Here is a 26,007-nt window from a genome sequence, read left to right on the forward strand (position 1 = left end):
ATATACAAATATGTACAAGTTGCAGATTGGTCAGAACAGCAATGATAATATCTCTGGTTGTGGCAATATCCACCAGGAGATTTGTTAAGACTGAGCCATGGTATATCGTCGACATTCCAACCCTAATAAGGTCTTCTTCAGGACCTTGGCGTCCCTCGCTGAGTGGAGGATGCCAGAAAAATCGGCACTTGTCTGGAAGGCTCAGGCAAATGGTATCTTTGAGATGAGGTTATGTGTTTAATTCACCCTAAAAGGCTGAGCAAAGTGGTGCCTTATAGCGAGTTGAAAAACTAACCTTCCCGCGTTAAGGGAAAACCGGTCAGAGCATGCAGCCGAAGTGACTATACACTTTCTTTTGGACAAATACTGGCTACTCGTTATAATTGAGTGAAGTACGATGCCAGGTTAAGGGAAGAATTTTCCTAACTGTGATTTTAATTTGAGCCCTGAGGAAGTCAATAGCACATGTTGGTGCCTGACGAAACACGTGTTGGCTGTGTTTGGCTGTCATGAACTGTTTGAATCATCATTCAAGGAAATAAAGAAGATTCTATCATTTGGATTTAACAACGTTTGGAGCATATTTGAGCACAAGAGAATATTTTCTGATGTTAAATGGACTACACTACCACTTGATTAGAGAAACGGACTTTGATAGATTGTGATCATTACTACTTGTCACGTGATTGAGAGTTTTACTTCACAATCTTTACAGATTAATTTGATATTGTTTTCATGAGATATATAGCTCTTTGATAATTTTGGAGCTCAGGGAGGATCTTCCATTTAATTTAACTAGGATCATATCTTGGTATGGTCTATGAGGGTTGTCTGCTAATCACCATTTTTCTCCCTTTGTAGCACATTCGAGATTGTGTTGACTCATTATTATTATCCCTTGTACTAGTGTTGAGCGCCCCTTCTGTGCCTGGTTACCAGAATTTTGTTTTGTATTTCAAATATACCTCTGTCCACTGCAAAAATAGAGAGCTCCAGAAACAAACAGTAAGGGGGCCTGCCTTGTTAAAGACAGTTCAGGGTCGAGAAAACGACCTTTCTAACCTTACAAAGGCAATCAAAAGGTTTTTAGTCACCCATTTCAGGTTCAACATGCTTCACCATCTTTTGACAACTCCTTCTGGTTTTGTCCTCGCAAAAATGAGAGCACACTGTGGATGTGACTCATTTTGACCTTATATACAAATATTTTACCCTCATAAGAAGGCAGTTTCTTCACTCCCTTTTAAAGACTGGCGCTCTTGTATTTACAGCTGTTGCCTAATGAACTTATACCTTGTGCGATGACAAATTTCTTGCGGGCCGCCTATAGATCAAGGTTATCTCTAGACCCGATTGACCATCGAATGGCTATTTGTGTTTTTGCAACATTTTCTCACACCCCTTTTTAATCACCCATGACCTGGAGTTGCTTTGTATCTTAGCTTTTAAACTGGATGTGTTGTGTTTTATTTGAACATTTAATTAGATTTGTAATGATGATTTTCTTATTGAGTGTTTGTATCTTATATGGTTGTGATGCTACCAAATAAAGATGTATTATTATTACTGAAAAAAAGTACCAGACATATTGCTGCACAGTGGCTGCCATTTTGTCACACTGAGTCAGGTCACCTTTCAGTTGCTGATAACTGTATTAAGGAGCTACTTGAATAGTAATAGGGTGAAACCTTTGAATATCCATTGTTTACATGTTTAAAAATCACACAATAGTGAAGTATTCTTGCTTTAAAATATGCCACATTACACCACATAATTTTCTTTTCCTTGCCACAATATTATTATTTTTTTTAACTTGTTTTTTATTGGCAGTACAAAAGAACGCGTACTGTAAAATATTTGTGAGATATAGGTACAATATAAGCAATTGTTACAATAGCGAGCGTTGCATAGTCATCACTCAGCAAATATTTTGGCCACATTACACTTTGATCATACATAAACTGAAATCATGAACTAATAAGACATGCAAGGGCAATTAAAGCACACCCAAAACAATCACATGTGAATACAGGGCCTATTGAATGTTTGCCGCTTCTTCCCAATATCCGGAGCATCAATATTCATTGTTTGTAACCAATTCACAAAGGGTCCCCAAATGTCTTTTGGCCAAGAGGCAAGTGACATTAGCTCACAGAATGCTGCAAGCTGCTTGTGACAAAATGTTACATCAGTTATCCAGTCCTTCAGTAAGGGGGTGCACGATCTACCCCATATCATAGCAATCAGCATTTAGCTAGCAGCAACAGCAGGGGAAGTAATTTACGCACACCCACATGGGTCTCCTTTACCTATCCCAGCAGTCCAAGTAGTGCCGTGGGTAGAACATGTATCATAAGTATATCACTGATAGTTGTGAATATGTCTGACCAATATGCTTCGAGCTGTGGACAGCTCCAAGCCAAATGTAGAAAGCTAGCTTGATCTGAATGACTTTTCCAACACTGCATGGGGTCTGAGTCCCTTGAAGCGCAATTGGATGGGTTTTCTATAGTATTGGTTGAGCAACTTAAAATTGATTAGTCAGAGTTTATAGTCAGGGGATAATTGCTCCAAATGTGCACAGCTAAATTCCCATTCTTCCTCCGTGACCTGTGGATCTAATTCAGTGTTCCACTGCTCCCTATATTTCGGTACTATCACCGGGTGGTGCGTTTGCATGGAAGTATACAGTCGAGTTATAAGCTTTGGTGCTGAAAGAGTGGTTAGAATGTTTTCTAGTGCCTGTAATGTGGGCAGTGGATCTGGAAATGTACCATGTAGCTGTCAACACGCTGCTCTTGTACGATAGTAAAGCAAAGTGTCGGAAAACGAAGATGGCGGTGTATCAGTCAGGGCTGGAGGTCCAAGAAAGCCCTCTTTGCGATATAAATCTGAAAATCTGGTAATGCCTTTGATCATCCAGTGGGGGCATTTGTGGGCTCTTGGCTAAATTATCGAAGGGGCATACAATACAGGTGTGTTTGCTCTATGTCGGAGGTTATCTAAGGCCCATCTCAGTGTTTCTGTAGTGTCAATTGTATGGCGCTGCCGTTGGCTTTTAAAGGAATAGGTGCGGATTGATCACACTCAACTGCCAAGTGTGGCTGAAATGGGATTTCGTGCACCCATAAGTACAGGAACTGCGCCTGTTCACAAAATGTGTATAAAGGGAAATCTGGTGCCCCCAACCCTCCCTGATTCTGGGGAAGTGTCAGCATCTCCCAAGCAACCTTGGCCGGAACCCCAGCCCACACCAGAGAGATCATCAACGATCTAAGTGTGTGAAAGAATGACTGCGTCAGTATGAGAGTAACATTAACGAAGATATAAAGAAACTTGGGGATGATCACCATTTTAGCTACAGCAATCCGACCCGCAAGCCTCAAAGTGAGAGTGGACCTCTGATTAATCTTCCCTTCCAACCATGTAATAGTGCAATCTATGTTTAAATTTCATAGTTCTTGGACATCTCGACTAAGCCAAACCCCAAGATATTTCACTGGACCCATCACCCAGCAAAGCAGATAATCTAATTCAAATGGAACAGTAACGTCAGTCAGTGGGAATAATGTAGATTTTTTTCCAGTTTATCTGTACGCCGGACAGGCGACCAAATTGTTTAATCTCTCCCAGCACTGGTTGCAAATTAGTCTGGGGATTTTTTATATAAAGAGGAATGCAATTTGCCTATTGGGATATTATTATCCCTCTAGACGTGAAAGTCAGTCCACTGCTCGCATGGTGTTGCCACAGGCCCGCTGCTAAAGGTTCAATCGCTATTGCAAATAGCAAAGGGGAAAGAGGGCAACCTTGTCTCGTGCCTTGGGTGATTTGAAATGGTTCTGTGATTTGTCCATTAACAAAAAGATGTGCTAGTGGCTCAGGGTATAAAAGTCGTATTTGTTTAATAAAGGGCCGGCTAAAACCCAATCTCTGAAGGATCACGAAAAGGAATGTCCATTCAAGAGAGTCAAATGCTTTAGTGGCATCTAAAAAAGCGACCACTGCAGGGAATTGAGGGTCCAAATAGTGTAATATAGCAAAGAACATGGGCAAGTTATGTGCTGTTTAGCTCCCCAGAATGAACCCAGATTGATCGGGCGAGCGATGAGCGGCAGCAGTGGTTGGCTAATAATTTGGCATAAATTCATTGTCAGTATTTATGAGGAATAATGGGCAATAGGAATCGCTGTAAAGTGGCGGCTTATCGGGTTTAAGTAGTAACAATATGCCTGCTTCCCTGAGAGTGGGGATAGTATGCCTGTGTCAATTGCTTCTTGATACACTGCTATTAAGTGAGGGACAAGGATGGCCGCATAGCATTTATAAAAGGAGGCGGGGAGGCTGTTCAGGCCTTGGGCCTTATCAGGAGGCAAACTATTTATTACATGAACTACATCCTCTCCGTAGAAGGGTGTATCTAAATATGCTCTATCAGCATTTCCTAGCACTGAGATGAACAGCCAAAGAGTGAAGCTAGAAAGTCAAAGACTTTCAACAAGGGTCACTCATGTTTATTAAAAAGAGCCCTCACTCACCAACCTAGTTGGTGACATGCTTCATCACTGGGCCCCCACCAGAGAGGCCAAGTTTCTGTCCGGTGTGCTACAACGCCTGATTAAAGCGGAGCGGTTTTTTTTTTGGTGACAAGTGCTAGTGCTGGTGTATGAAGTAAAATTAAAATGGGTTTACTGTTTCCTAAAGACATTTTTATTAGGTGGAGAGTAAGGCCTGGTTAAACATATGTGGTGGATGTTATGGCTTAGTTGATTGGTCAGGCACATCCAAAGTTAAGAAGTCGGGTCTACATATTTCAGACTCTGAATGCTAATTGCCAGGCTTTCGTCAGTACCGGAGACCTTGGCGGTATGCACACGCTAAGGCGCACCGTAAGCTATGGCCTCAGAAAGGGACCAGATTACTCACGGTTCCAAGTCTTATACCTTCAGGATTGGTGAACGCAGTGTACGAACCTGTAAAAAGAAAAAGGGGGGAACATAAGACATGACAATACACATGTAGTTCCGCCTGGTTATCTGCCCTCAAGCTGAGCGATCCTTGTCATGCAGTCGCATGTGCCCTTAAGTAAACAGTGACTTGGTTTCATTAGATTACAACCAAATGTTACCCAGTGGGTGTGGCTACGTTGTGGCACTATTTAGTATGGTGCCATACTAAGGTGATATTAAATCAGAGTAAAACTGTACTTGATCATAATTGAGTTGGGTATGTGGAGTATACTTGAGGCGGCGCAAATAAATTCTACAAGTGCCTGCTCGAACTTCATTCAAGTCTTGCGTAAAACGCTGTGTTGTTACCGTTTAAGAAAAGCTAGCGGCCGCCTGTGTGGCCATCTGATAAAAACAACATTGGAGAATGGAAAGCTTACATTTGTCGTGACGACGTTTTACTTCATGGGTCTCGGCAGGAGGCGGTGACTAATAGTCACACGCTAGCGGGTAAAGGAAGACAGTAAAGAATCACTACCATGCAACATGGCTAATAAATACCTTATGTCGCCCTGTTGGTAATTATCTGATATTTCCCTTGGGAATAGGAGTGGAATCTGCGACTTCTCTTTCTCTATTTTTGTTCAAATATATTTTCTAGCCATAACAGTTCAATAGTGTCCAAATAAGAATGTAAATTGTTCGCCTCCTGTGTACATTTTGAAGTGTATAACTTTAAATAAAAATCATTGACATGAACCTTAATTTCTTGTGTGCCTCTAACTGTCCATTGTCCTGTATCTAGCATCTCCACAATGTCGTCAGTGGTATGTGGGGGTTTAAGTAGCGCTGCAAGAGTCTTCCCTGGTCTATCTCCCCTCCCGGGCTTGTGCAGTCCGCCCAGGTACTTGACTTCACGCTACGCCTCCTCCTCGAATTCACTTAATTTACTTCTAATCTGGGAAAGAAGCTCACTTCTGCCACTACAATAATATTAAAGTTCAAGCTCATGGATATCTGTTTCTAGTGTTTTAAGTGTTTGGCGTATGGATTGCAGGACACCCGCTTGACAGGCTATACACTTGCCACGGATCACCACCTTAAAAGCCTTCCAAAGGGATGACTTGAAAGACATCAACCCCTCATTGAGTGCGAAGTAGTCTAGTATATCTTGTTGATTTATTCCCGGAAGGCAACATCCGAGAGGGCATGAGACAGGAGTTGCCATGTAAATGCTCGACAGGGCATAGTCGGGATCTGTAATATAAGCAAGCATGCTGCATGGTCTGAGAGAGTGTGAGGAAGATCCTTGCTCACTTTGCCACTGGATTCAAGCTAGCCTGGCTGATGACGGCTGATTAGCCAGAAACAGGTCCCAGGATGCTTGTTTCCGATCCAGGGAAGACATGGCTTGGCAGTTCCGGCTGGACTGTTCCCATGAGGCACAAGTTCAGACTGATTTGCATATGGCCATGTTTGAACTGGGGTGGCGGAGTGAGCTAAAGAATGATGATGGATTAAACCCAGATCAGTTGACTGGGGGTAGGTGCTTGGAATGTTCAACACTCCATCCATCATCCCCTTTGGTTTTGCTTTGTTCGCCCTAAGTTGGCAGGGTATGCCCAGACCTGGGTCCCTTGCTCACTTCGCCACTGGATTCAAGCTAGCCTGGCTGATGATGGCTGATTAGCGAGAAACCGGTCCCAGAATGCTTGTTTCCAGTCCAGGGAAGACATGGCTTGGCAGTTCGGGCTGGGCTGTTCCCATGAGGCACAGGGTCAGACTGATTTGCATATGACCTTGTCTGAACTGGGGTGGCGGAGTGAGCTAAAGAATGATGATGGATTTGCCCCAGATCAGTTGACTGGGGGCGAGTGCTTGCAATGTTCAACACTCCCTCCACCATCCCCTTTTGGTTTTGCTAAATACATTTCCTAGCCATACCAGTTCCATAGTGTCCAAATAAGAATGTAAATTATCCGCCTCCTGTGTACATTTTGAAGTGTATAACTTTGAATAAAAGTCACTCACATGGCCCTTAATTTCTTATGTGCCTCTAACTGTCCGTTTTTCCGTATCCAACATCTCCACAATGTAGTCAGTGGTACGTGGGGGTTTAAGTAGCGCCGCAAGAGTCTTTCCTGGTCTATCTCCCTCTCCATATCCCCCGGCTTGTGCAGTCCTGCCCAGGTACTTGACTTCACGCTATGCCTCCTCTTCAAATTCACTTAATTTACTTCAAATCTGGGAAAGGAGCTCACTTCTGCCACTACAATAATATTATAGTTCAAGCTCACGGATATCATTTTCTAGTGTTTTAAGTGTTTGGCGTATGGATTGAAGGACACCCGCTTGACAGGCTATACACTTGCCACGGATCACCACCTTAAAAGCCTCCTGCAGGGATGACTTGGAAGACACCTACCCCTCATTGAGTGTGAAGTAGTCTAGTATATCTTGTTTGATTTCTTCCCGGAAGGCAGCATCTGAGAGGGCATGAGATGGGAGTCGCCACGTAAATGCTCGACTGGGCATAGTCACGATCTGTAATCTAAGCAAGCAATGTGCATGGTCTGAGAGAGTATGAGGAAGATATCTAATATCCACCACCCATGTAGCTATGTCTTTGGAGGTAAGCCAATATTCTATATTGGAGCAGGCAGAATGTTGCGTTGTGACACATGTGCCCTCCAGTACGTCTGGATGCCACACTTGCCATAAATCTACAAGGCCCCTCTTCAATATTAGTGCATTTAACGCAGCACTGGCATAAGGTTGCAGTGAGCGAGAGGCACCTTTGCGGTCTGTATCGTCATCTAAAATGGCATTGAAGTCCTCCTCAAATGATAGTGTTGCAACCGAGTTTCAGTACATTACCCCAAGGAGTATGAAAGAAGTCCGGCGAGTCTGAATTCGGGACATATACTGTCACCAGACCCATGTGAGTCGTGCCAATGTACCCTCTAAAATTATGTATCTGCCGTCTGGGTCTACTTTAGAGAAAATTGTGGCCAACCAATGTTTTTCCATATTAGGATCGTGGTCCCCCTGGTGTAGCTGGAATATGTAGCCAAGTATTTGTTTCCCCAGTGTCTATGTTGGAGTAGAGTGGTCGTCAGACTGGAGAGGTGTGTTTCTGGTCAAAAACATATGTCAACATTATGTCCCACAAGATAAGATTGAACAAGACGCACGTTTCTGTTATCATTCAGTCCCCGTATATTCCAGGTTAAACAATATATGTAGTCATTGTTTATGTGGACTAACTGTTGCGCGACGACCTGTACCCACACAAGGTATAGCAAAAACATATAACATCTGTACCTTAGATAGCTCCTGCCATTTTGATAATAAACCTTTCTGACCCCCCCATAAGTACCCCCCACCCACACCAACCCCCCACTTAGGTTGAGTTAACATATACCACCCACTTTACTACTTAATCAACAAAGAAATAGAAAAGAAATAAAGATTAAACACCCGGAAACACCAAGTGATTACACAGGAGATCTCCCTGAGGGGCGAGGGGAGACCGGCATACAACCCAGTTCGACAATCTAGTGGCCGAGACGTATATTAGTTTTTGTAACATGGACAGAATGTCGGATATAACTTAAAACAGTCAGCTGAGTTTACAATGTAGCATCTTACACACCAATAACTTTTTAAATCAGAATCCCAATCTGAAAACAAACATAGGCACATGACCAATATTAGAGGATATCAATCATTATCACGCCAGTTAGTTTCCGCAGTTCACTGTTTTTCAACACTCGCTTTCTGTTTCTTTCCCCCACAAATATTTTACTGCCCACTTGGCGTCTGTGAAGAAATGAGTGTCATTTTCATGTGTGACCTTGAGCTTGGCAGGGTAGCGTAGTGTATAGAATACCCCGACCTGCTGGACGATCTTCTTGGCTTGGGCAAAATCAAGATGAGTAGCCTGGACAGCAGGAGTAAAGTCTGGATAGAACAAGATGTTGTTGCCCTTGTATGAGATTTGACCCCGTTCCCTGGCCCCCCTGAGTATAGCGTCTCTATCTCGGTAGTTCAATATTTTAGCCAGTATTGGCCTGGGAGGGCCCCCCACCGGAGGTTTAGGTCCTAAAGTGTGGTGTGCCCGCTCCACAATGCACATTTGAGATAGTTCGGATCCAAAGAAGTCCTTCAACAGTTCTTCCACAAAGTGTTCCTACGAGGCGAATATTGTTCCTCCGGGAGCGAGCTTCCAGATCATCATTTTTGGCCCTGATGACTCTGAGGGCCCGTTCCATATTCAGCAATTGTTCTTTGGTGTCAACCTGGAATTCAATTTGTGTGGTTCAGTTTGGTGATTCTCAAGATGGTTCAAACGGAGTTCATGACTTGAGTCTTGACTTGGTCTAGTCTGGCTTTCATGCTGTCCAGCTTGGAGTTGATTGTCTTGAGACTAGACGTAACTTCTAGGAGGAGACTGCGGAGATCGACATTTTCAGCATCGGTGTCAACCGAGGGGCCATGCGCTGTCTCAGGGTCAGGGTCGACATTGCCTTGTTGCGTCTGTCTTTTATTTTCAAATGTTAGTTTAGATAGCCTAGCGTCTGTCTTCCCCATGTTATACTTCTTGGCTAAGTGCAGTATCAGTGAGGGACAAAAGTGTACTGGTGGTGTATGGCACCCCACCCCCTGGCTACAGCCAGAGCCCCTCTCGCAAAGTTTAATAGGATCGGGCATGGTGACTACCCCACAACTGAGAAAGGGAAAGTGTCCAGGGTGATCAGTTCTTGCATTTCGGTATATTGAGTGCGCTTCCGATGTCAGAGGCTTGGTAGCAGCTGAGATCCTTTCTCACCGATGGCTGAGATCCTTTCTTACCGATCGATCTTTTCAGGTATTTGAGAAAGATTTCACCTCCTTCAGCAAACCTCTGAACTGTGGGGTGCCGCAGGGCTCCTCCCTGAGCCCCACCCTTTTTAATGTCTACCTTAGCCCTTTGGCTGATGTCGTCCGCCCCTTTGGAGTGAAAATTATCACCTATGCAGACGACACATAGCTGCTGGTGGCATTGGACCCCTCCTCTCAATTCCCACCACAGCCTATACAAATGTTTGGAAGCAGTCGCCACCTGGATGTCGGCCTCCTGCTTAAAACTAAACGGGGAGAAAACAGAGATTATGCTCCTGGGAAATACCATCACCAAATCTATCGACTCCATCTGGCCCCTTTGCCTAGGCTGACACCCCGAACCCAAAGAACAAATCAAAAGTCTCGGCATTTGGCTGGATAGCACACTCAATTTTAATTTTAACTACCAGGCAACTAAGCTTGCTGCCACATGCTTTGGGCTCCTGAGGCTACTTCGCAAAATCCTCCCCCTTCTCCCGTTCCACTCAAGACGGATCATGGTCCAAGGGCTGGTTCTATCTCGCCTTGACTGCAGAAATGCCCTATACCTTGGGGCCCCACAGTCCACGCTCAATAGACTTCAAATTGTCCAAAACTGTGCTGCCAGGACCCTCCTCGATATCCCGCGAAGAGTCTCAGTCAAAGCTCGACTGAAAAATCTCCACTGGCTTCCTGTGAAATCAAGGATTGAATTTAATGCCATGTGTACTGCCCACCGCTCCTACTGGGGAACAGGCCCTGCTATCAACCGCCCCCTGGTAAATGCCTATCATCCCAATCGTCTCCTCAGATCCGGGACATCTTATTTCACCACAGTGCCCCGAATCAAGAGAGCCAGGTGCGGGGGCCAGTCAAGATCTGGAACACCCTCCCCCTCTCAATCAGATCAGAACCTAAACTACTTACCTTCCGAAAGCTCCTTAAAACCTGGCTTTTTAATAAATCATCTTTTTAATAAATCATCTTAATAATTGGTTAAGTTTAGCGTACTCCGTCTAGCCCAACCGCTGCAGCGCTGGGACGCCCCAGGGTAGCCATCGCGCTTTATAAATTATCTTTTCAGTTCATTTCATTTCATATCTGCGTGAGTGGAGTGTTGCAGTGTCACCAGATCAGGGTGTCTATGGGGCTCAGGCAGGGCTCTCCCTGGCGATAGTGTCTATTCCAAGAGAGCCACCTATCAGACTTGAAATGGCACAGGCACCAACTAATTTAGTCCAGCATGATCAAAAAAGGCTACCTAGCTCAACAGTTAGCAATTTATTGAAGCCCCTTTTTGAATATCAAGGTGTGACGCACAAAATGCCTCTGGGAACCAGGAGACTACGTGGGGGGAGGAGCCACACCCAGCTCCACATTTATAGACGCCCTCGCACTACCACATGCAGCTCTGTGTGCAAAAAGTGCCCAATCCGAGACCCGCTGTGTATTGGCATATATACAGCCTCCAATAGCAGTGGTAGGGAGAGCACTAACGTCCCTGAAGCTCCGCGCGTCTCCAGCTCAGACGGAGGGCCAGTCGTTACCTCCAACAAAAGACTATGCCAACGGTGTCACAGGGATTAAGTACAGTGCGTGCACTTTCCAGTCTCACACCTCGGGCAGTGTTTGTACCCAGTTTCCTTTTTGTGTTGCATAGGGGGGAGATCAGTATAGTGCAACAACAGCTGAGTTAGCCTCCAAACAGTGCCATACTAAAAGTGTGAGTAAAGATGATGGCATCTTATTTCTTGTCTCCGCTATCTGCGCCTCGAGCCGGAGCCCCTCTACCCCTACCCCAGTCCTGAGGAAGACCGCGTTTTTAAGGTTACACCTATCTATGTCGTGGGGTCGAAACGTCGACAGCTTTTATCATCGCCAGCTACTGCCCAAAGCGTGATTTTGACTCTTTCTTCTTGTGGAAGCATGGCATTTCGATGATTTTGCGACATAAACTGTACATGTCTTTGGCACTGTTTGTTAGCCATTTTGAAACAGTACTGTAATTGAGGTCGACTGACCGTCACTGTTTCACTCAATCAAGCACTTACTTTCCTTCACGCACTTCCCTCCCTCCCTTCCTCCCTTTGGGGCACGCCATTGTATGATGCTAAATTATGCTTATAATCATACTTTTGCTGGAGCACATTGTGATTAAACAACAATATTGCTTTGAATTGTTCTCATTTGTCTTTCTACATTTTCTTTTTATTTTTTTTGATACTTGTATGTCTCGAGTGTTCTGAGACCATCTCCATACGTACCTCCTCTTACCGCGGGCATCGGAGTTACGCAAGGCCGAGGCTTGGTCCTGTCCACTAGGCCCAGCAGGACACGCCTCCTCACCTCGGATGGCGGTTGCGAGAATGGGGTCCTGGGGGGGGGGGCCGACCGAAGGGAGGCCTGCCCCGCCCGGGGGAATTTGGGGCCGGGGAAAGGGGGGAGGGGGGTAGAGATGGCGCCGCCCGGGGTCGGTTTTAGGTTTTGGTAGCTTTTGGGCTGGGGGGCGGGGCTTGGTTGGGCTTCTTTTGGGCTGGGCTGTGGTATCCGCCCGGCCACGCGGCAGAGACACCATTTTAAGTGAGGTGTCTCGGCCGCCGGGCTGGGGGTGGCGGTTGGGCAATTTTTTGTCATGGATTTGTCTGGAAAGAGAGCGGTGCTCCCTGGCTGCTCGCCTCCTCGTTGATGATTTGCATTTCTCACACCGGGACTTTGTTTGGGATGAAAAGCCTCGCTGCAACAGTGCAAGGAATGTTCACGAAAAACGCTTGTGTTTTGACAATGCACAATTACACCGTAGAGAACGCAGCACAAACGGAGGCGAACTGTTGAACTACTCCCAATGGCACCGGATTTTGCCGGCAGGCTGGACACTTCGATGGTGCAGGGACGGGCCACGGCAGGAGGTGTGCGGGAAACATCGCAGGAGGCCGGAGGAGCTCGGGAGAGCAGCATGCGGCTCCACGCGGCCGAGCGGATGGGCCTGTTCTGCATGGTGCGGGCGGTCAAGCTCCCACGTGGGACTAGGTGAGTCCCGCTGCCCCTACCCGAAGGGTCCATACGGCCGCCGGGTTTTATTTTGGGGCACAGGAGAAAAGACGGATGTGCTTCTTGGGGGGGCGGTAATTTCTGCTCTCTCTGCATAAGGGGTTATCTCAAGTTTAGCTAGCATGGCATTGTGTGTTGTTGTATGGTACTGTGGTGTGTGGTAACATGGTACCGTGGAGAGGACGATTTGGTACACCTGGCCTTGTATTTCAGTAGGCAGCATGTTATAGTGGGTACCCTGTTGGAGGATAGGAGGGAATAGTGGGTTGTGGTACACATGGTTTGTGGTATAAGCAATATAGTGGTACTGGTGAGTAGGAAACATAGCATCACGGTGCAGGTACAATACTATTGTAATGCGTTGTAGAGCCTATCCTGGTGTGGGTAACAAAACACTGATGTGGATAGCATAACACTGATGTGGATAGCATAGTGCAGTGGGGTGGTAGTAGTATAGGCTGGCATTGCCCTGTGATAGGTACTGGTGTGTTCTGGTATCGGCGCCACAATTCTGTGGTGTTACCAGCATAAGTAGGGGGTTTGCAGACTGCGAAGAGGCCGTTCGCGTGACTTCCGGGCACTGCTTGTGGCGGGAGGGCACTGGGAACAATGGCGGATGACATCACGGAGCATCTGTCAGCACTGGGATTATCTCAATTAAGGGGAAAATAGACTGCAGCAGCTGAACTGACTCCTTTTAGTCGGAGTTCATTATACAGTGGTACTTCCAAACTGTGGGGAACTGTATTATCAAGGCGGCTAATTGGCTGAGAAAATAGTACAGGAACGGGATAGTATTGCAACTACTGAATTGAAATGAGCGAGAGCAAGGCGTCGTCCTTTCCGCTTCTACATCCTGACGTAACGCAGTGGTTCCAGAATAGGCATAAGGCATCACATTTGATATCCTCGTTGTTTTACATCGAAGCATTTCATATGAAACGAGACACGTATTTGGCTGCTATCTAAAATCACTCAGGCTTTTGTGCAATAATTATTTTTAGTCGGTTCTATTCATATGTACAGAATATGAAATACAGTTGGTGTCAATGGTAGGGTCAGGTACACAGTTATGGGGCTGGTCGCACACGAAAGGTGAACTGCGGCTGTAATATTTTACTGCCTGTCTTCTTGTACGGCCTCGCGGCACCAATTGCGTGCAGTATACATGAAACGACCTCAGTCAAAATCCCTTATAAAAAGCTCGGGTTTTCGTATGTCATTGCAGCAGGAGACCGAACTTGCCACATATATTCTCTCCCTAGTCCCCTCCGGCCATGGAAACTGAGCCAGCATGTAGGGAACAGGAGCTCGAACAGAACTACGAGAGTGCAAAATTCCAAATGTACTGTATAGACCTTCCCCTCCCTCGCGCCTGTCAAACCCGGAGCAGAGCGAACAAAAGGGCCCGTACTGCTCCCATTACTGCGGGTTTTATTGCTACACGCCAGCCTCGGGGGCAGGGGAGGCGAGAGGGGGCAGGAAAAGCAATGCCCTCGGTACAATGAAAGGGCACTGAGAGGATCGCACTCGTCAGGGCGTTTTGTGTAAACGTGAGGCAAATTTTTGTAAAGTTACTGTTTTTCACACTTCCCGCAGGCTTCTACCTTTTCTGTTGTTGGTAATCTTGAAACCGTCAACCATGCATATTTTTATCCCATGAGCGTGATCATTTTCTTTCTGATGGAACGCCGAGTTTCCGAATATGGCTCGTGGAAGCTACGGCTCAGATTGGCTACAGGTGTGCGGGAGCTTGCGCGGGCAAAGTAGCGCCAGCAGAGCAGAGTTTATCAACTTTCTGGCCGTGTTCAGGCCCAATATCGCTTTGACATGGGTGTGCTTTTACTAGTGCTGGAATTTGTGCTGAATGTTGTACCTCGACTACACAATTTATGATAGACATTGCTGGTTTAGTATTGTATTGTAATTACTTTTAAATAGCGCTTACTACCCCTGACGAGGTGCCGAAGCGCTTTTTCAGTGGGTAGCTTGCTACTCCGGAACCTATAAAGGATTAGTATAGTGAAATATGAAAGTAATTTGAGTGGGTGATAGGTTAGTGAGTTATTTGGATTCAGGGGGCAGCCGAAGGATAGTAGAGGGACAAAAAGGTTTGCATTTATGTAGCGCAAATACGGTCTGTTTTAGCACGAGTGCCATCAAAGACCTAATTGAAAGGCAACTCTCTGTAAATTTGGTGCTACACGGTTTTCTATAGAGCAATGCAGAGTTGCACTCTGCGATCCGTTTCAGTGAAATATATTAAATCTGGGCCCAGGTTACTGTTCTTGCATTTTGTGTTAGAATCCCAAGCTCTAAAATATATACATACTTTTCTTTAAAGTTTACATATTGCTGATCTTTTCTATGGAAAGGGGCATTGCGGAGAACCACTCTGATATCTTCTGTAGAACCATTTTCTTAGTATGAAACAAGGAGGCAAGCTCATAAAATTTATAAAAGTGACATTTTTCACAGTTGAAGTCCTAGAGTGAAAAACCTTACAAATTATCTGCAAATGCACTTGTGAATACGGCAAACAAAATTAACGTTTCAATGGGCCGCGGGCATTTCAAGTCGCGCATGGGTGAGAGGTACGTTCTTTGCAGTGGGCTTTTTCCTGGCGGACAGGCTCTGGGGGTGACGCACTGTGTGGAGGACTTCTTTCTGGGCGCCAGAGAGGAAGCACGGTCCCATGTCGGTGTGGTCATTCTCCGTAGTGAGCTCGACTCCATGGTCAGGGAGCACGCCCGCCGGAGGACAGGGGGGTCGCAACGCGCAGTGGGGTCTGACGCGGAACGGTGCCGCTGCCATGTCGGGGGCTGCGGGGTATGGTAGGTGACGGGGGGGAGTTGGGGGCACTGCGGCAGGGGTTTCTTCCTGGCGGACGGGTGCAGGTGTGGGACACGCATCCGGAGGGCTTCTCTCTGGTGGGACGGCCGGCTTCGGCGGACTGCCTGCAGGCGCTGGGCGGCTTCTCAGGCCTGGTGTTGACAGGGTGGGCCCTGGGCGCCAGAGAGGGGGCACGGCCCCGTTTTAGTGCGGCATACCTCGTAGGGAGCTCGATTCCGCGGCCAAGAAGCACGCCCCGGGGGTGACGTCGACTGAGGGCATAGCCCTATACAGTTAGTGACGGAGGGCATGACCCTATGCATGGGTGACGGAGGGCATGGCCCTATGCATTGGCGACGGGGGGCATGGCCCTACGCATTGGTGCCGGAGGGCACGGCCCTGTGCATTGGTAATGGAGGGCATGGCCTGATGCGTTGGTGACGAGGGCAGGGCCCTCTGCTTTGTGCGGGGGCATGGCCCTGTACATTGGGGATGGAGGGCATGGCCCTAGGCGTTGGTGACGGAGGACATGGCTCTATGCATCGGTGACGGAGGGCATGACTTTATGCATTGGCGATGGAGGGCATGGCCCTATGCATGGGTAACGGATGGCATGGCCCTAGGCATTGGTGACGGAGGGCATGGCCCTATACATTGGGTACAGAGGGCATGGCCCTATACGTCTGTGATGGAGGGCATGGCCCTATACGTTGGTGACGGAGGGCATGGCCCTATACCTTGGTGACGGAGGGCATGGCCCTATACCTTGGTGACGGAGGGCATGGCCCTATACATTGGTGATGGAGGGCATGGCCCTATACATTGGTGACGGAGGGCATGGCCCTATACGTGGTGGCGGAGGGCATGGCCCTATGCGTGGTGACGGAGAGCATGACCCTATACATTGGGACGGAGGGCATGGCCCTGTGGTTAAGGGGGAGGACCTGCCGGCAGTTCGAAGGCATGGACCGGACAGCACAGGGCTTGAGGGGGGTCACCGGCACGCCATATAGTTAGGGGGTGGTCCTGCCGAATGGGTCATGCGGCACGTCCCGGGTTAAGGGAGGGGGAGTCCTAGGGGGGGTCGAGGACCGTTAGCACGTCCCTCGAGTGGCGGTTCTTCCTAATATATGGGGGAAGAGCAGGAGAACTGTTTGGATTATCGGGGGGTAGGTCTAGCACAATAAAGTATTTAGCCAGGTGGAGAGGCAAATTGACGTTATGCTAATTGTTACGGTTTGTGGATTGTGGGAATCAGTTAGGGGAGGGGGTGGGGGTGAGGCAGGAAATTACATATTCATGAGGTTTAGATTGTGCGGCGCAGGCCAAGGATGTTATTGTGTAGAATGCACCCGTTTCCAATAAAGCAGCCTTTATCACACTTACATTGAGTCTCGGGTGGGTGCTTTCTTCCCTCCCCCCCTTTCGCCAATGGGCCCCAATGGGGTCCTGGGGGGGGGGGGCGCCCGAAGGGAGGCCTGCCCTGCCCGGGGGAATTTGGGGCCGGGGAAAGGGGGGGAGGGGAGTAGAGATGGCGCCGCCCGGGGACGGGTTTAGGTTTTGGTAGCTTTTGGGCTGGGGGCGGGGCTTGGTTGGGCTTCTTTTGGGCTGGGCTGTGGTATCCGCCCGGCCACGCGGCAGAGACACCATTTTAAGTGAGGCGTCTCGGCCGCCGGGCGGGGGGTGGCGGTTGGACAATTTTTTCCCTCCCTGGGTCATGATTCGGGGGGGGGGGGCCGAGGGCAGGCATCGCTCCTTACGGGGGAGCCCCCTTTGCGGGGGAGTTTGGGGGCGACGGGGATTTTGGGGCAGTGTTTGTTGGAGGCTGGTGCAAACAGGAGGTTTATGGATTGGGTGGGGCGGTTTTGGCATGTCGCTGGAGCAGGTGTGGGGTGCATTCTGTATGTAGGGGCGGTTCTTCCTAATATATGGGGGAAGAGCAGGAGAACTGTTTGGAATATCGGGGGTAGGTCAAGCACAATAAAGTATTTAGCCAGGTGGAGAGGCAAATTGACGTTATGCTAATTGTTACGGTTTGTGGATTGTGGGAATCAGTTATGGGAGGGGGGGGTGAGGCAGGAAATTACATATTCATGAGGTTTAGATTGTGCGGCGCAGGCCAAGGATGTTATTGTGTAGAATGCACCTGCTTCCAATAAAGCGGCCTTTATCACACTTATATTGAGTCTCGGGTCGGTGCTTTCTTCCCCCCCCCTTTTGCCAATGGGCCCCAATGGGGTCTTGGGGGGGGGGGGCGCCCGAAGGGAGGCCTGCCCCGCCCGGGGGAATTTGGGGCCGGGGAAAGGGGGGAGGGGGTAGAGATGGCGCCGCCCGGGGACGGGTTTAGGTTTTGGTAGCTTTTGGGCTGGGGGGCGGGGCTTGGTTGGGCTTCTTTTGGGCTGGGCTGTGGTATCCGCCCGGCCACGCGGCAGAGACACCATTTTAAGTGAGGTGTCTCGGCCGACGGGCGGGGGGTGGCGGTTGGACAATGTTTTCCCTCCCTCCCTCCCTGGGTCATGATTCGGGGGGGGGGGCCCGAGGGCAGGCATCGCTCCTTACGGGGGAGCCCCCTTTGCGGGGGAGTTTGGGGGCGACGGGGATTTTGGGGCAGTGTTTGTTGGAGGCTGGTGCAAACAGGGGGTTTATGGATTGGGTGGGGGGGTTTTGGCATGTCGCTGGAGCAGGTGTGGGGTGCATTCTGTATGTAGGGGCGGTTCTTCCTAATATATGGGGGAAGAGCAGGAGAACTGTTTGGAATATCGGGGGTAGGTCAAGCACAATAAAGTATTTAGCCAGGTGGAGAGGCAAATTGACGTTATGCTAATTGTTACGGTTTGTGGATTGTGGGAATCAGTTAGGGGAGGGGGTGGGGGTGAGGCAGGAAATTACATATTCATGAGGTTTAGATTGTGCGGTGCAAGCCAAGGATGTTATTGTGTAGAATGCACCTGCTTCCAATAAAGCGGCCTTTATCACACTTACATTGAGTCTCGGTCGGTGCTTTCTTCCCCCCCCCCTTTCGCAAATGGGCCCCAAATCGTTCGGGGCACCTCTAATAGGGAATTTCCGCACAACTCCAGGCACACAGCGGACTCAGCAGTCAGGGAGCGATGGTTACAGACAACCTTCGTCACAGTTACAGGGTTCTTGCAGATTCGGTTCTTGGCCGGCGGAGCCCTTTACAGTGCGGCCATCTCGCTGCTCAGTCAGGCCACGCCCCCCTTTCTAGCCACATAATTTAGCGAGCGCGGCCACATAATCTAGTGTTTCCCTTGCAGCTAATTTCAGTGACCATTCCCTTTGTTCATCACTTCAATCCTCAAGTAAATTTTCGTTTTTTCAGTCGGAGAGGACCAGTTCTGCATTTAAAGAAAGGAAAGTAAAAAGAGAGAGAGCGATTCAAGTGCAAGTTCAAGAACCTTGTTAAAACACACCTTTCTTAATACACAATTGACATTTCCTGCGATTGATTTCTCAGCGTTCAGTAGTATTTCTTTTCGTTTCAGCTGCACTATCGCAATTTCGTTTTCAATCACCACTCCGTAGCTATGTAAAAATAGATTTTACGTTTTTCCTATTTAAATGTCAATTTATCAAGCACAGCCGTAGCTAAATAATTATGAGCAGCCCAACATTTAGCATACTTGGCAAAACAAAAAATGTGACTCTCGTGTTCTTCCTTATTACCGACTAAATTTGGTTGGAGAGGAATATTTTCGATCTGGGCATCTTAATTTAAACACTTATATCTCGCTGGTACACTGTGCATGCAACTATAGTACCCTGAAATAAATGTCTGATCTCGCTCTTGACATGTCTTTTCCATTGTTTTTCAGACGGCTGAATAAAAATGGAATTGAAGAAATACAGAATCACGCGTTCAACGGCACACACTTGAATGAACTGTAATTGTCCTTTTTATCCTGAGTATTACAGACAGTGAATTTTGAATAGGTAATGCGAAGTCTCGCGTACTGATGCTTACCCGTATCTTTCCATCTGATTTTACAGAAATCTTAGTGACAATCAGAGGCTGGAGAAATTGCCCGACCAAGTGTTTCAAGGAGCAACAGGACCAGTGATTTTGTAAGTGATGAATCTTAAAATCCACCAAACTCGCTGGTATTTCTATATGCATTCAGAGCAGCTTTACAAATGAAATTGCAGCAAGTGAGTTTAATTTAACCACACAATTTTGTCATTTGCGTTTTGATAAAGACAAAAACACTTTTTTTTGCATGAGGACATTGTTTTACATTATATTACAACATACAATTTTATAATATTTTTTTCAAATTTGGGAGGTTCTCTTGCCTAAAACATTGGATTGCACCGTTATTTTATCTTAGCGTTCACTTTCAGCTTCTGACTTCTCTGCGAAGAAAGCGCATATGCAGGGACCAGGTTCATCCAGCTCATACAGTTACCTTTTAAAGCCCAGCGTGAAGAATTACTTTTGTGTTGCAGGAAGCCACGAGGAGCAGGGAGAGCACTGCAGATGCTTGTTTTTGTAGAGCGAAGAGCAGACCGTGCATCACTGGTGATCGTCGCTGTAGCATGAAGATCCTGTCTGGCATCATGGACAGTTGTTGCATGAGCTTTGCGTTGCTGGTCACTGTGGGCTGTCAAATCTGTAATGGAAAGTGCAGCTCTTGTGTTGCCACTTGTCTCTGGTGGTTGCTGTAAAGCAAAGATGCGGGTTTACTGGGTTTGTGTCGGTGCTTGGTGCAGGTGTAAAGATCTTGGCACAAACAGGCCCTTTCAGGGGAGGAGCCAAAAACTTCAGGAGATCTCCTTTTCTTTTAAGAGAAGCTCAATTGAGGCCACAGAAAAGGTGAAGGACCTGAGCGCACCTCTTGAGGGCAAGGAATTCCAGCAGAGGTAAGCAGGGCTCAGGTAGGGCCAGTTGTAGGTATAGGCAGGTCCAATGCAGCAGGTTAGCTAGGCAGTTGCACTGAGACTTCTGGAGCTTGCCATTTCCCTGTAGCTCAGAAAATGATGCTGGTCAGTTGACCCTTGGAGTAACTTCAGCCTGGAAGGAAGGGAGCCAGTCCAATCTTCCTTCTCAGACAGCATGACAGGCCTCAAGCAGCAGCGTAGTCCTCTCACAGCAGGGCGGTTCTTTTTCTGTAGTATTCAGTTCAAAATCTTTTATTCGATTAATCATGTTGTTAAATCATAAAAAGTACATCATATAATTAAATACATCATCATAAAAACACATTATTGATATTGCATTATTACATTGCAAGTTAAAAGAGTTATATAAAAAAAAGGGATACTCTTTAGTACGTTAACAGACTTAGTACGGAAGATCAAAGAAATTCAACTAGGCATCACTTCAATGGCTTTACGAATAGTTAAGCATGATTTCAGGAGCAAAGCTACATTCTTTGCCACGTATTGTGTTTCTAGCTGTTGTAATGCTAGGAATGCCGGGCGACAGGTCCTCAACCCCATCTGGCGCAACACTTGTGTAACCCAGCGTTTGCGCGATTCGACATAATAATGACAAAAGAATACCACATGCATAGTCGTTTGAGGAGATACCTTATCGCATGGACATTTAACCAATTCGTGTGACCAATTTGACATGTTTGGAAAGGTGACCAGTCGAAAAAACAAATTAAAACGGAGCCTGATTAATAGGTATTTTTCGTAATTAGATAGATAGAATGAAAGATAAGGCTGTATACCCGGGGACACTTGGGCCATCAAAATTTGAGCGTTTGATTGCTTTGATATTTCGCCCGACAAACGCAATTCCCTTAGATGATTGAGACATTAAAATTTCAGGGCTTTCCTACTTATCTCATTAATGGATGATGGCTCAATAACATACTGAGTGAGGTCCAGGTCTTTCAGGAAGTTGGTCACATACACCAACCATGGGATGTTTTTCCAGAAAGTCAGATCTAGGCATTCTAAAATCAGGGCACGTGTAAGATGGCATTGTGGTTTGGTCCAGATACGGTGCCATAGCAGTATTGGTTGACATTTAATGTAGTCTACCAGATAGTCAATCCCAAGCTCGATATGGCAGCCGTAGGTGGGGGCACTCTGTGGGAGTGCCAACAGATATTTAACAAAACCATTTTGAATTTTTTGCAAATCCGCTGTATTTACATAGCCCCATACACCGGCTCCTTATGTGGCGATGCTCTGGCATTTGGCTTGATGAATTTTGAGCAATACAGGTGGGGAGGGCTTGCCCATTTTTCTAGAAAATGAGATAAGGGCAGATGTTGCGCGCTGGTAAAGCAGTTTTCTAGTTACCAACGCCCTTTTCCAGGTTAACTGATCATCTATTAGGATACCCAAGTATGGGTATTCTCTGACACGTTTCAATTTAGATTGGTCAATACAAAGGTTTTTCGAACTTTTTACCTTGGGCCCTGTTTGCATGACGAAAGTTTTGGTCTTATTCACTTTTTTCACCCAAGTGAGAGCATGAAGTTACAGTATTTATCCAGCTGTTTTTGAAGCTGTACTAAGGTCCTTGCAAAAATTACAGAATCGTCAGCGTAGAGTAATGCTGGGATGGGGCGGTGATTGATGGTAGGTAAATCCTGGCTCCCTTCTAACATGGCTGCTTCCAGGCCGTTGGTGTAAAGGTTAAACAAGAAGGGAGCCAGGACACAGCCCTGTCTAACTCCACGAGTTACTGGGAAGGAGGATGTTAATTTTCCGCCCACGCCATACCTTAAGCAAGCCGAAGCGTCGGAGTAAAGCTCGCGTAGGAATTTGATGAGGGGAGGATCGACGCCCAACTCCTCCAAAATAAGCCACAGCTTGGCGTGGATTACACAGTCAAACGCCGCACTGAGGTCGACGTAGACCATAAATAGGTTTCCCTGCTTTGCTCCCACATACTTTCCTACTGAAAGTGTCAGGTTTAAGGCCTGTTCGACAGTGCCCAGTCCCTCCCGGAATCCATACTGGAGGTCGGTGATGATGTTATTTTCTGCCGCCCAGTCCTGGAGGCGATCCAGGATTAGGCGACCTGCGACTTTCCCCAGTGAATCCAAGAGGGAGATCGGCCTGTAGCAGGCGGGGTTATTTCTTTCCCCCTTTTTAAAAATTGGAAGGAGTATGGAGGAGGACCAGGATTCCAGGAGGCCAGTATTTAAAACTGCCGCCATTAGCTGGGTAACGATTGGGGACCATAAATCAATATTAGAGACAAATATATCAAGTGGGGCACCATCTGGACCGGGGGCCTTTCCGGTTTTTGAGGAGGATAGTGCACTGATGACCTCCCCGTGTGTAAAATGAAGGTCTATGGGATAAACCCCTCTTTAAGAGGGCGTGGTTGCTAAGTTAGGCTGTACTGCGGTTACCTGGTGGGAGTCGCTAAAGATTTTGGAGAAGTGAATCACCCACTCGTCCGCAGTCACTGCTACTTCCAGGTGTTGGTGAGAATTTGCCTCCAATAGGAAAGGAGATTTAACAACCTGCCAGAATTGGGAGCTGTCCTTGCTATAGCAGCTTTCATGTAATTGGGCCCACAACTTGTTCTTATGATCTCTTTTACAGCTAATTTGGGCTTGTTTATATTCGGATCTCAGTTTGGCTACTTTACTTTTGTTTCTAGCTGGATTATGTAATTCTTTTTTTAAAGCGGTTAGGGCTTTCCGACAGGCCGTGTTGAACCATCTAGGCTCAGATTGGTTACCTAATTTATAGGTACGAGATAGTTCGTTCTGGATGACTTTCAGGATTTCCCCGAAACTGGAGACTATTTGCTCGGGGGGAGAATCCTCCTCGAGGCAAATATTTATCCAGGGTAGTGCCTTGGATATGACCTTTCTCGTCGTTACTGAAGGGTCTATCCTTGACCATTTCACGGAATAGCCGTTAGTTCTATCCATGCTCAGTGTTTTTTGGGTCAGTAAGCTCTTTTTGTTAATAAGGGGAACCTTCGTAGGTAGATTAAGGGCAATACTATTTGGGAAATGATCACCAAAGATTTCTGATCCTGTAGAAAACTGAGAAAGAGTACCCTTTAAAGAATAAGAGCACAAGACAAAATCTATAATGCTAAAACAACCCCTACCATGAAAGGTGGGCTTAAACTCCACAGGATGGTTTGCAAGTTCGTTGGCATATGTCAATTCTAAAGACATTAAGATACCATTGAGGGAGTCTCCTACAAGGGAGTGGGTAAAGTGTGTCAACGGGCAATCATTTTCATTTATGAGGCCACAGTTAGTTTTCTTATAATTAGGACACAGTTGAACATTAAAATCCCCTCCCCATATTACTTTACACAAATCTGGTAAATGCTTAGTATGTTGTTCATTTATAGACAAGGAAATTGCGACACATTTTTTACACAATCTTCTGGGGATAAATTGTTATAAAAGTTAATGAGACTATATGACGTACCGTTTTTAAAAATTATCAATAGAATTTGATAGTTTAAGGTAGAACAGAGGATAGAAATTTCCTTTACTGCGAGGGTATTAGAGATGTATATTGCGAGACCCCCCATAGGCCTGCCGTGTATTGATGGGCAAGCTGGAGAGTGGTAAGTTTTGTAGCCCTGTATGTGCAGTGGGTCAATTGTCCAGGTCTCTTGTAAGCAAATTATCTGGTGTGTAGTTACAAATTCCAACCAGGGTTTCAGTAAAATCTTTGTTCGAAGACCTGCTACGTTCCAGAATAGTATAGGTATTAGCAGGGTCGACAGGGTGTTATTGGTAAGCGCTGGACTTCCTTTTTGGGATGGAATTTTTGAAGATAAACGATGATCTTTATTAAGGGAACAGGGCATAGTATCACCTCGACTGTCACATATAGTGGAAAGATAGGGCTGCATGTCAGCACGTTGTTGGGAGTATACATCCACTGACTCAGTTGAGACTACTAAAGTTGGAAAAGACGCCATTTTAGATGATAAGGTTGGAGATTGGGAAGAGCTTGGTGACGTTGGTGTTGGTAGATCAACTAGGGGTAAGTTCCTGTCGTTCGGGACGGTGGCCGATGGTGGTCAATCCACCATCTACAGACAGTCAAACCTGTTGTATGTAGGAACACCCCTCCAATCAGGAAATGGCGTAGTGTCTCTACCTCCTTGGCCTGTCCAGTTTGACCAGTCCTGATTTCTGTTCCAGCTTCCTACCTGGGTCCAGTTCCACTCAGGGCCTGATGCCAGGGATTTGGCTGGAGGGTAGAAAAAGGCTAGTCTTCTCGTACCAATTCCTTCCGGTGACGTTTGAGAGCCCCATGAGGAGATGTGTTCGACTGTTTGAGGATCTTCAAAGTTTATTATTATACAATCTCCTAGGGTGGTTTTTGGCTCCTTTCCAACCCAGGGGACTCTGCGGACTGAGACAACTCTATTATTGGCATAGGCAGGAAGTGGCCGATTCGTTGATAACCAGTGAAGTACCTTGTTTTTTAGGGACCAGCCAGGTTCGTCAGAATTAATGTGCAGCGCTGGGACCCCAGTCATAATAATGACAAAAGGAGTGGCTTCAGGGGGGAGGTGAGCAGGGCGAGCTCCATTGCGTCTCGTGTTATAAGCTACATTTTGTCTCGTGCTGTAGGCTGCGTTTTCTGAACCTGGTGTTTTAGCTGTAGTCGGTACAGTAGGTAAATTGGTGGATTGGGCCTTTGATGCGGGAGGGACAGGAAGGGAGGGAGTGACAGACTTATTCGCAGCGGTGTTAGTTGCTGATTTTTTGCACAGTTTTACTAACTGGTTTTTGGTGGACTGCAGCTGTAGTCGTCACCGTTTTGGGAACTTGGGGTGTTTGGTGGGGCATTGTTCCCCCTACGTTTTTTGGTTTTGGATTTTGTGGCTGAGTCACGGGAAGTGAGGGTGTGGGGATCAAAACTCTTTTCACTTTTAGGTCAGATGTTAATGATGCTAGTGATTTTTCGATGTTAGACAGTGATAACTTGATAGGCTTCAGGTGCAATTTGATTAATGCCTCTATGGAGGCCAGTGTAGGAGTATCAAAGATAATAGGGTCCTGCCCACTGCATATGTTACCACTCGAGATAGGATTGAATATGTCAGATGAAAGATTTATTATATCTGACGTTATAATGGTATTCTGCTGTTGGGGCATGATCGGTTGAGAGATAGAAGATTGAATAGTAGGTTGTGACAGAGAGTCCTGGCAAATGTCAGGGTTATTTTGAGGAGATTTCTTGTTTCCTTTTTTCCCCTTCCTCTTTTTCGGGATGGCACCTTCCCTCTGACCCCTCATGTTGGGAGAAGAAAAATTTTCCTCTAGTGGATTTATAAAGAGAGTCGGAGTTCTCTCAATGGATGGGGAGAGATGGGAAGTGGGGGAGTGTGAAA

At 46.8% G+C, this 26,007-nt stretch overlaps 1 protein-coding gene across 3 annotated transcripts in view; it reads left to right on the top strand.

Moving 5' to 3' along the window:
• FSHR (follicle stimulating hormone receptor) overlaps positions 1 to 26,007 on the top strand; it is a 1,773,743-nt gene that overhangs the window by 1,428,167 nt on the left and 319,569 nt on the right. For 2 of the 3 annotated variants that reach the window (XM_086927758.1, XM_086927759.1), the window contains 2 exons: positions 19,529 to 19,597; positions 19,704 to 19,778. The exons of the other annotated variant lie outside the window; for it this stretch is intronic. In XM_086927758.1, the coding sequence (XP_086783884.1) occupies positions 19,529 to 19,597; positions 19,704 to 19,778 (144 nt within the window). The remainder of the gene's footprint in view (positions 1 to 19,528; positions 19,598 to 19,703; positions 19,779 to 26,007) is intronic. 3 annotated transcript variants of the gene reach the window in all.

Source organism: Lissotriton vulgaris, chromosome 6, assembly GCF_964263255.1.
Source record: "Lissotriton vulgaris chromosome 6, aLisVul1.2, whole genome shotgun sequence".
NCBI lineage: Eukaryota > Metazoa > Chordata > Amphibia > Caudata > Salamandridae > Lissotriton > Lissotriton vulgaris.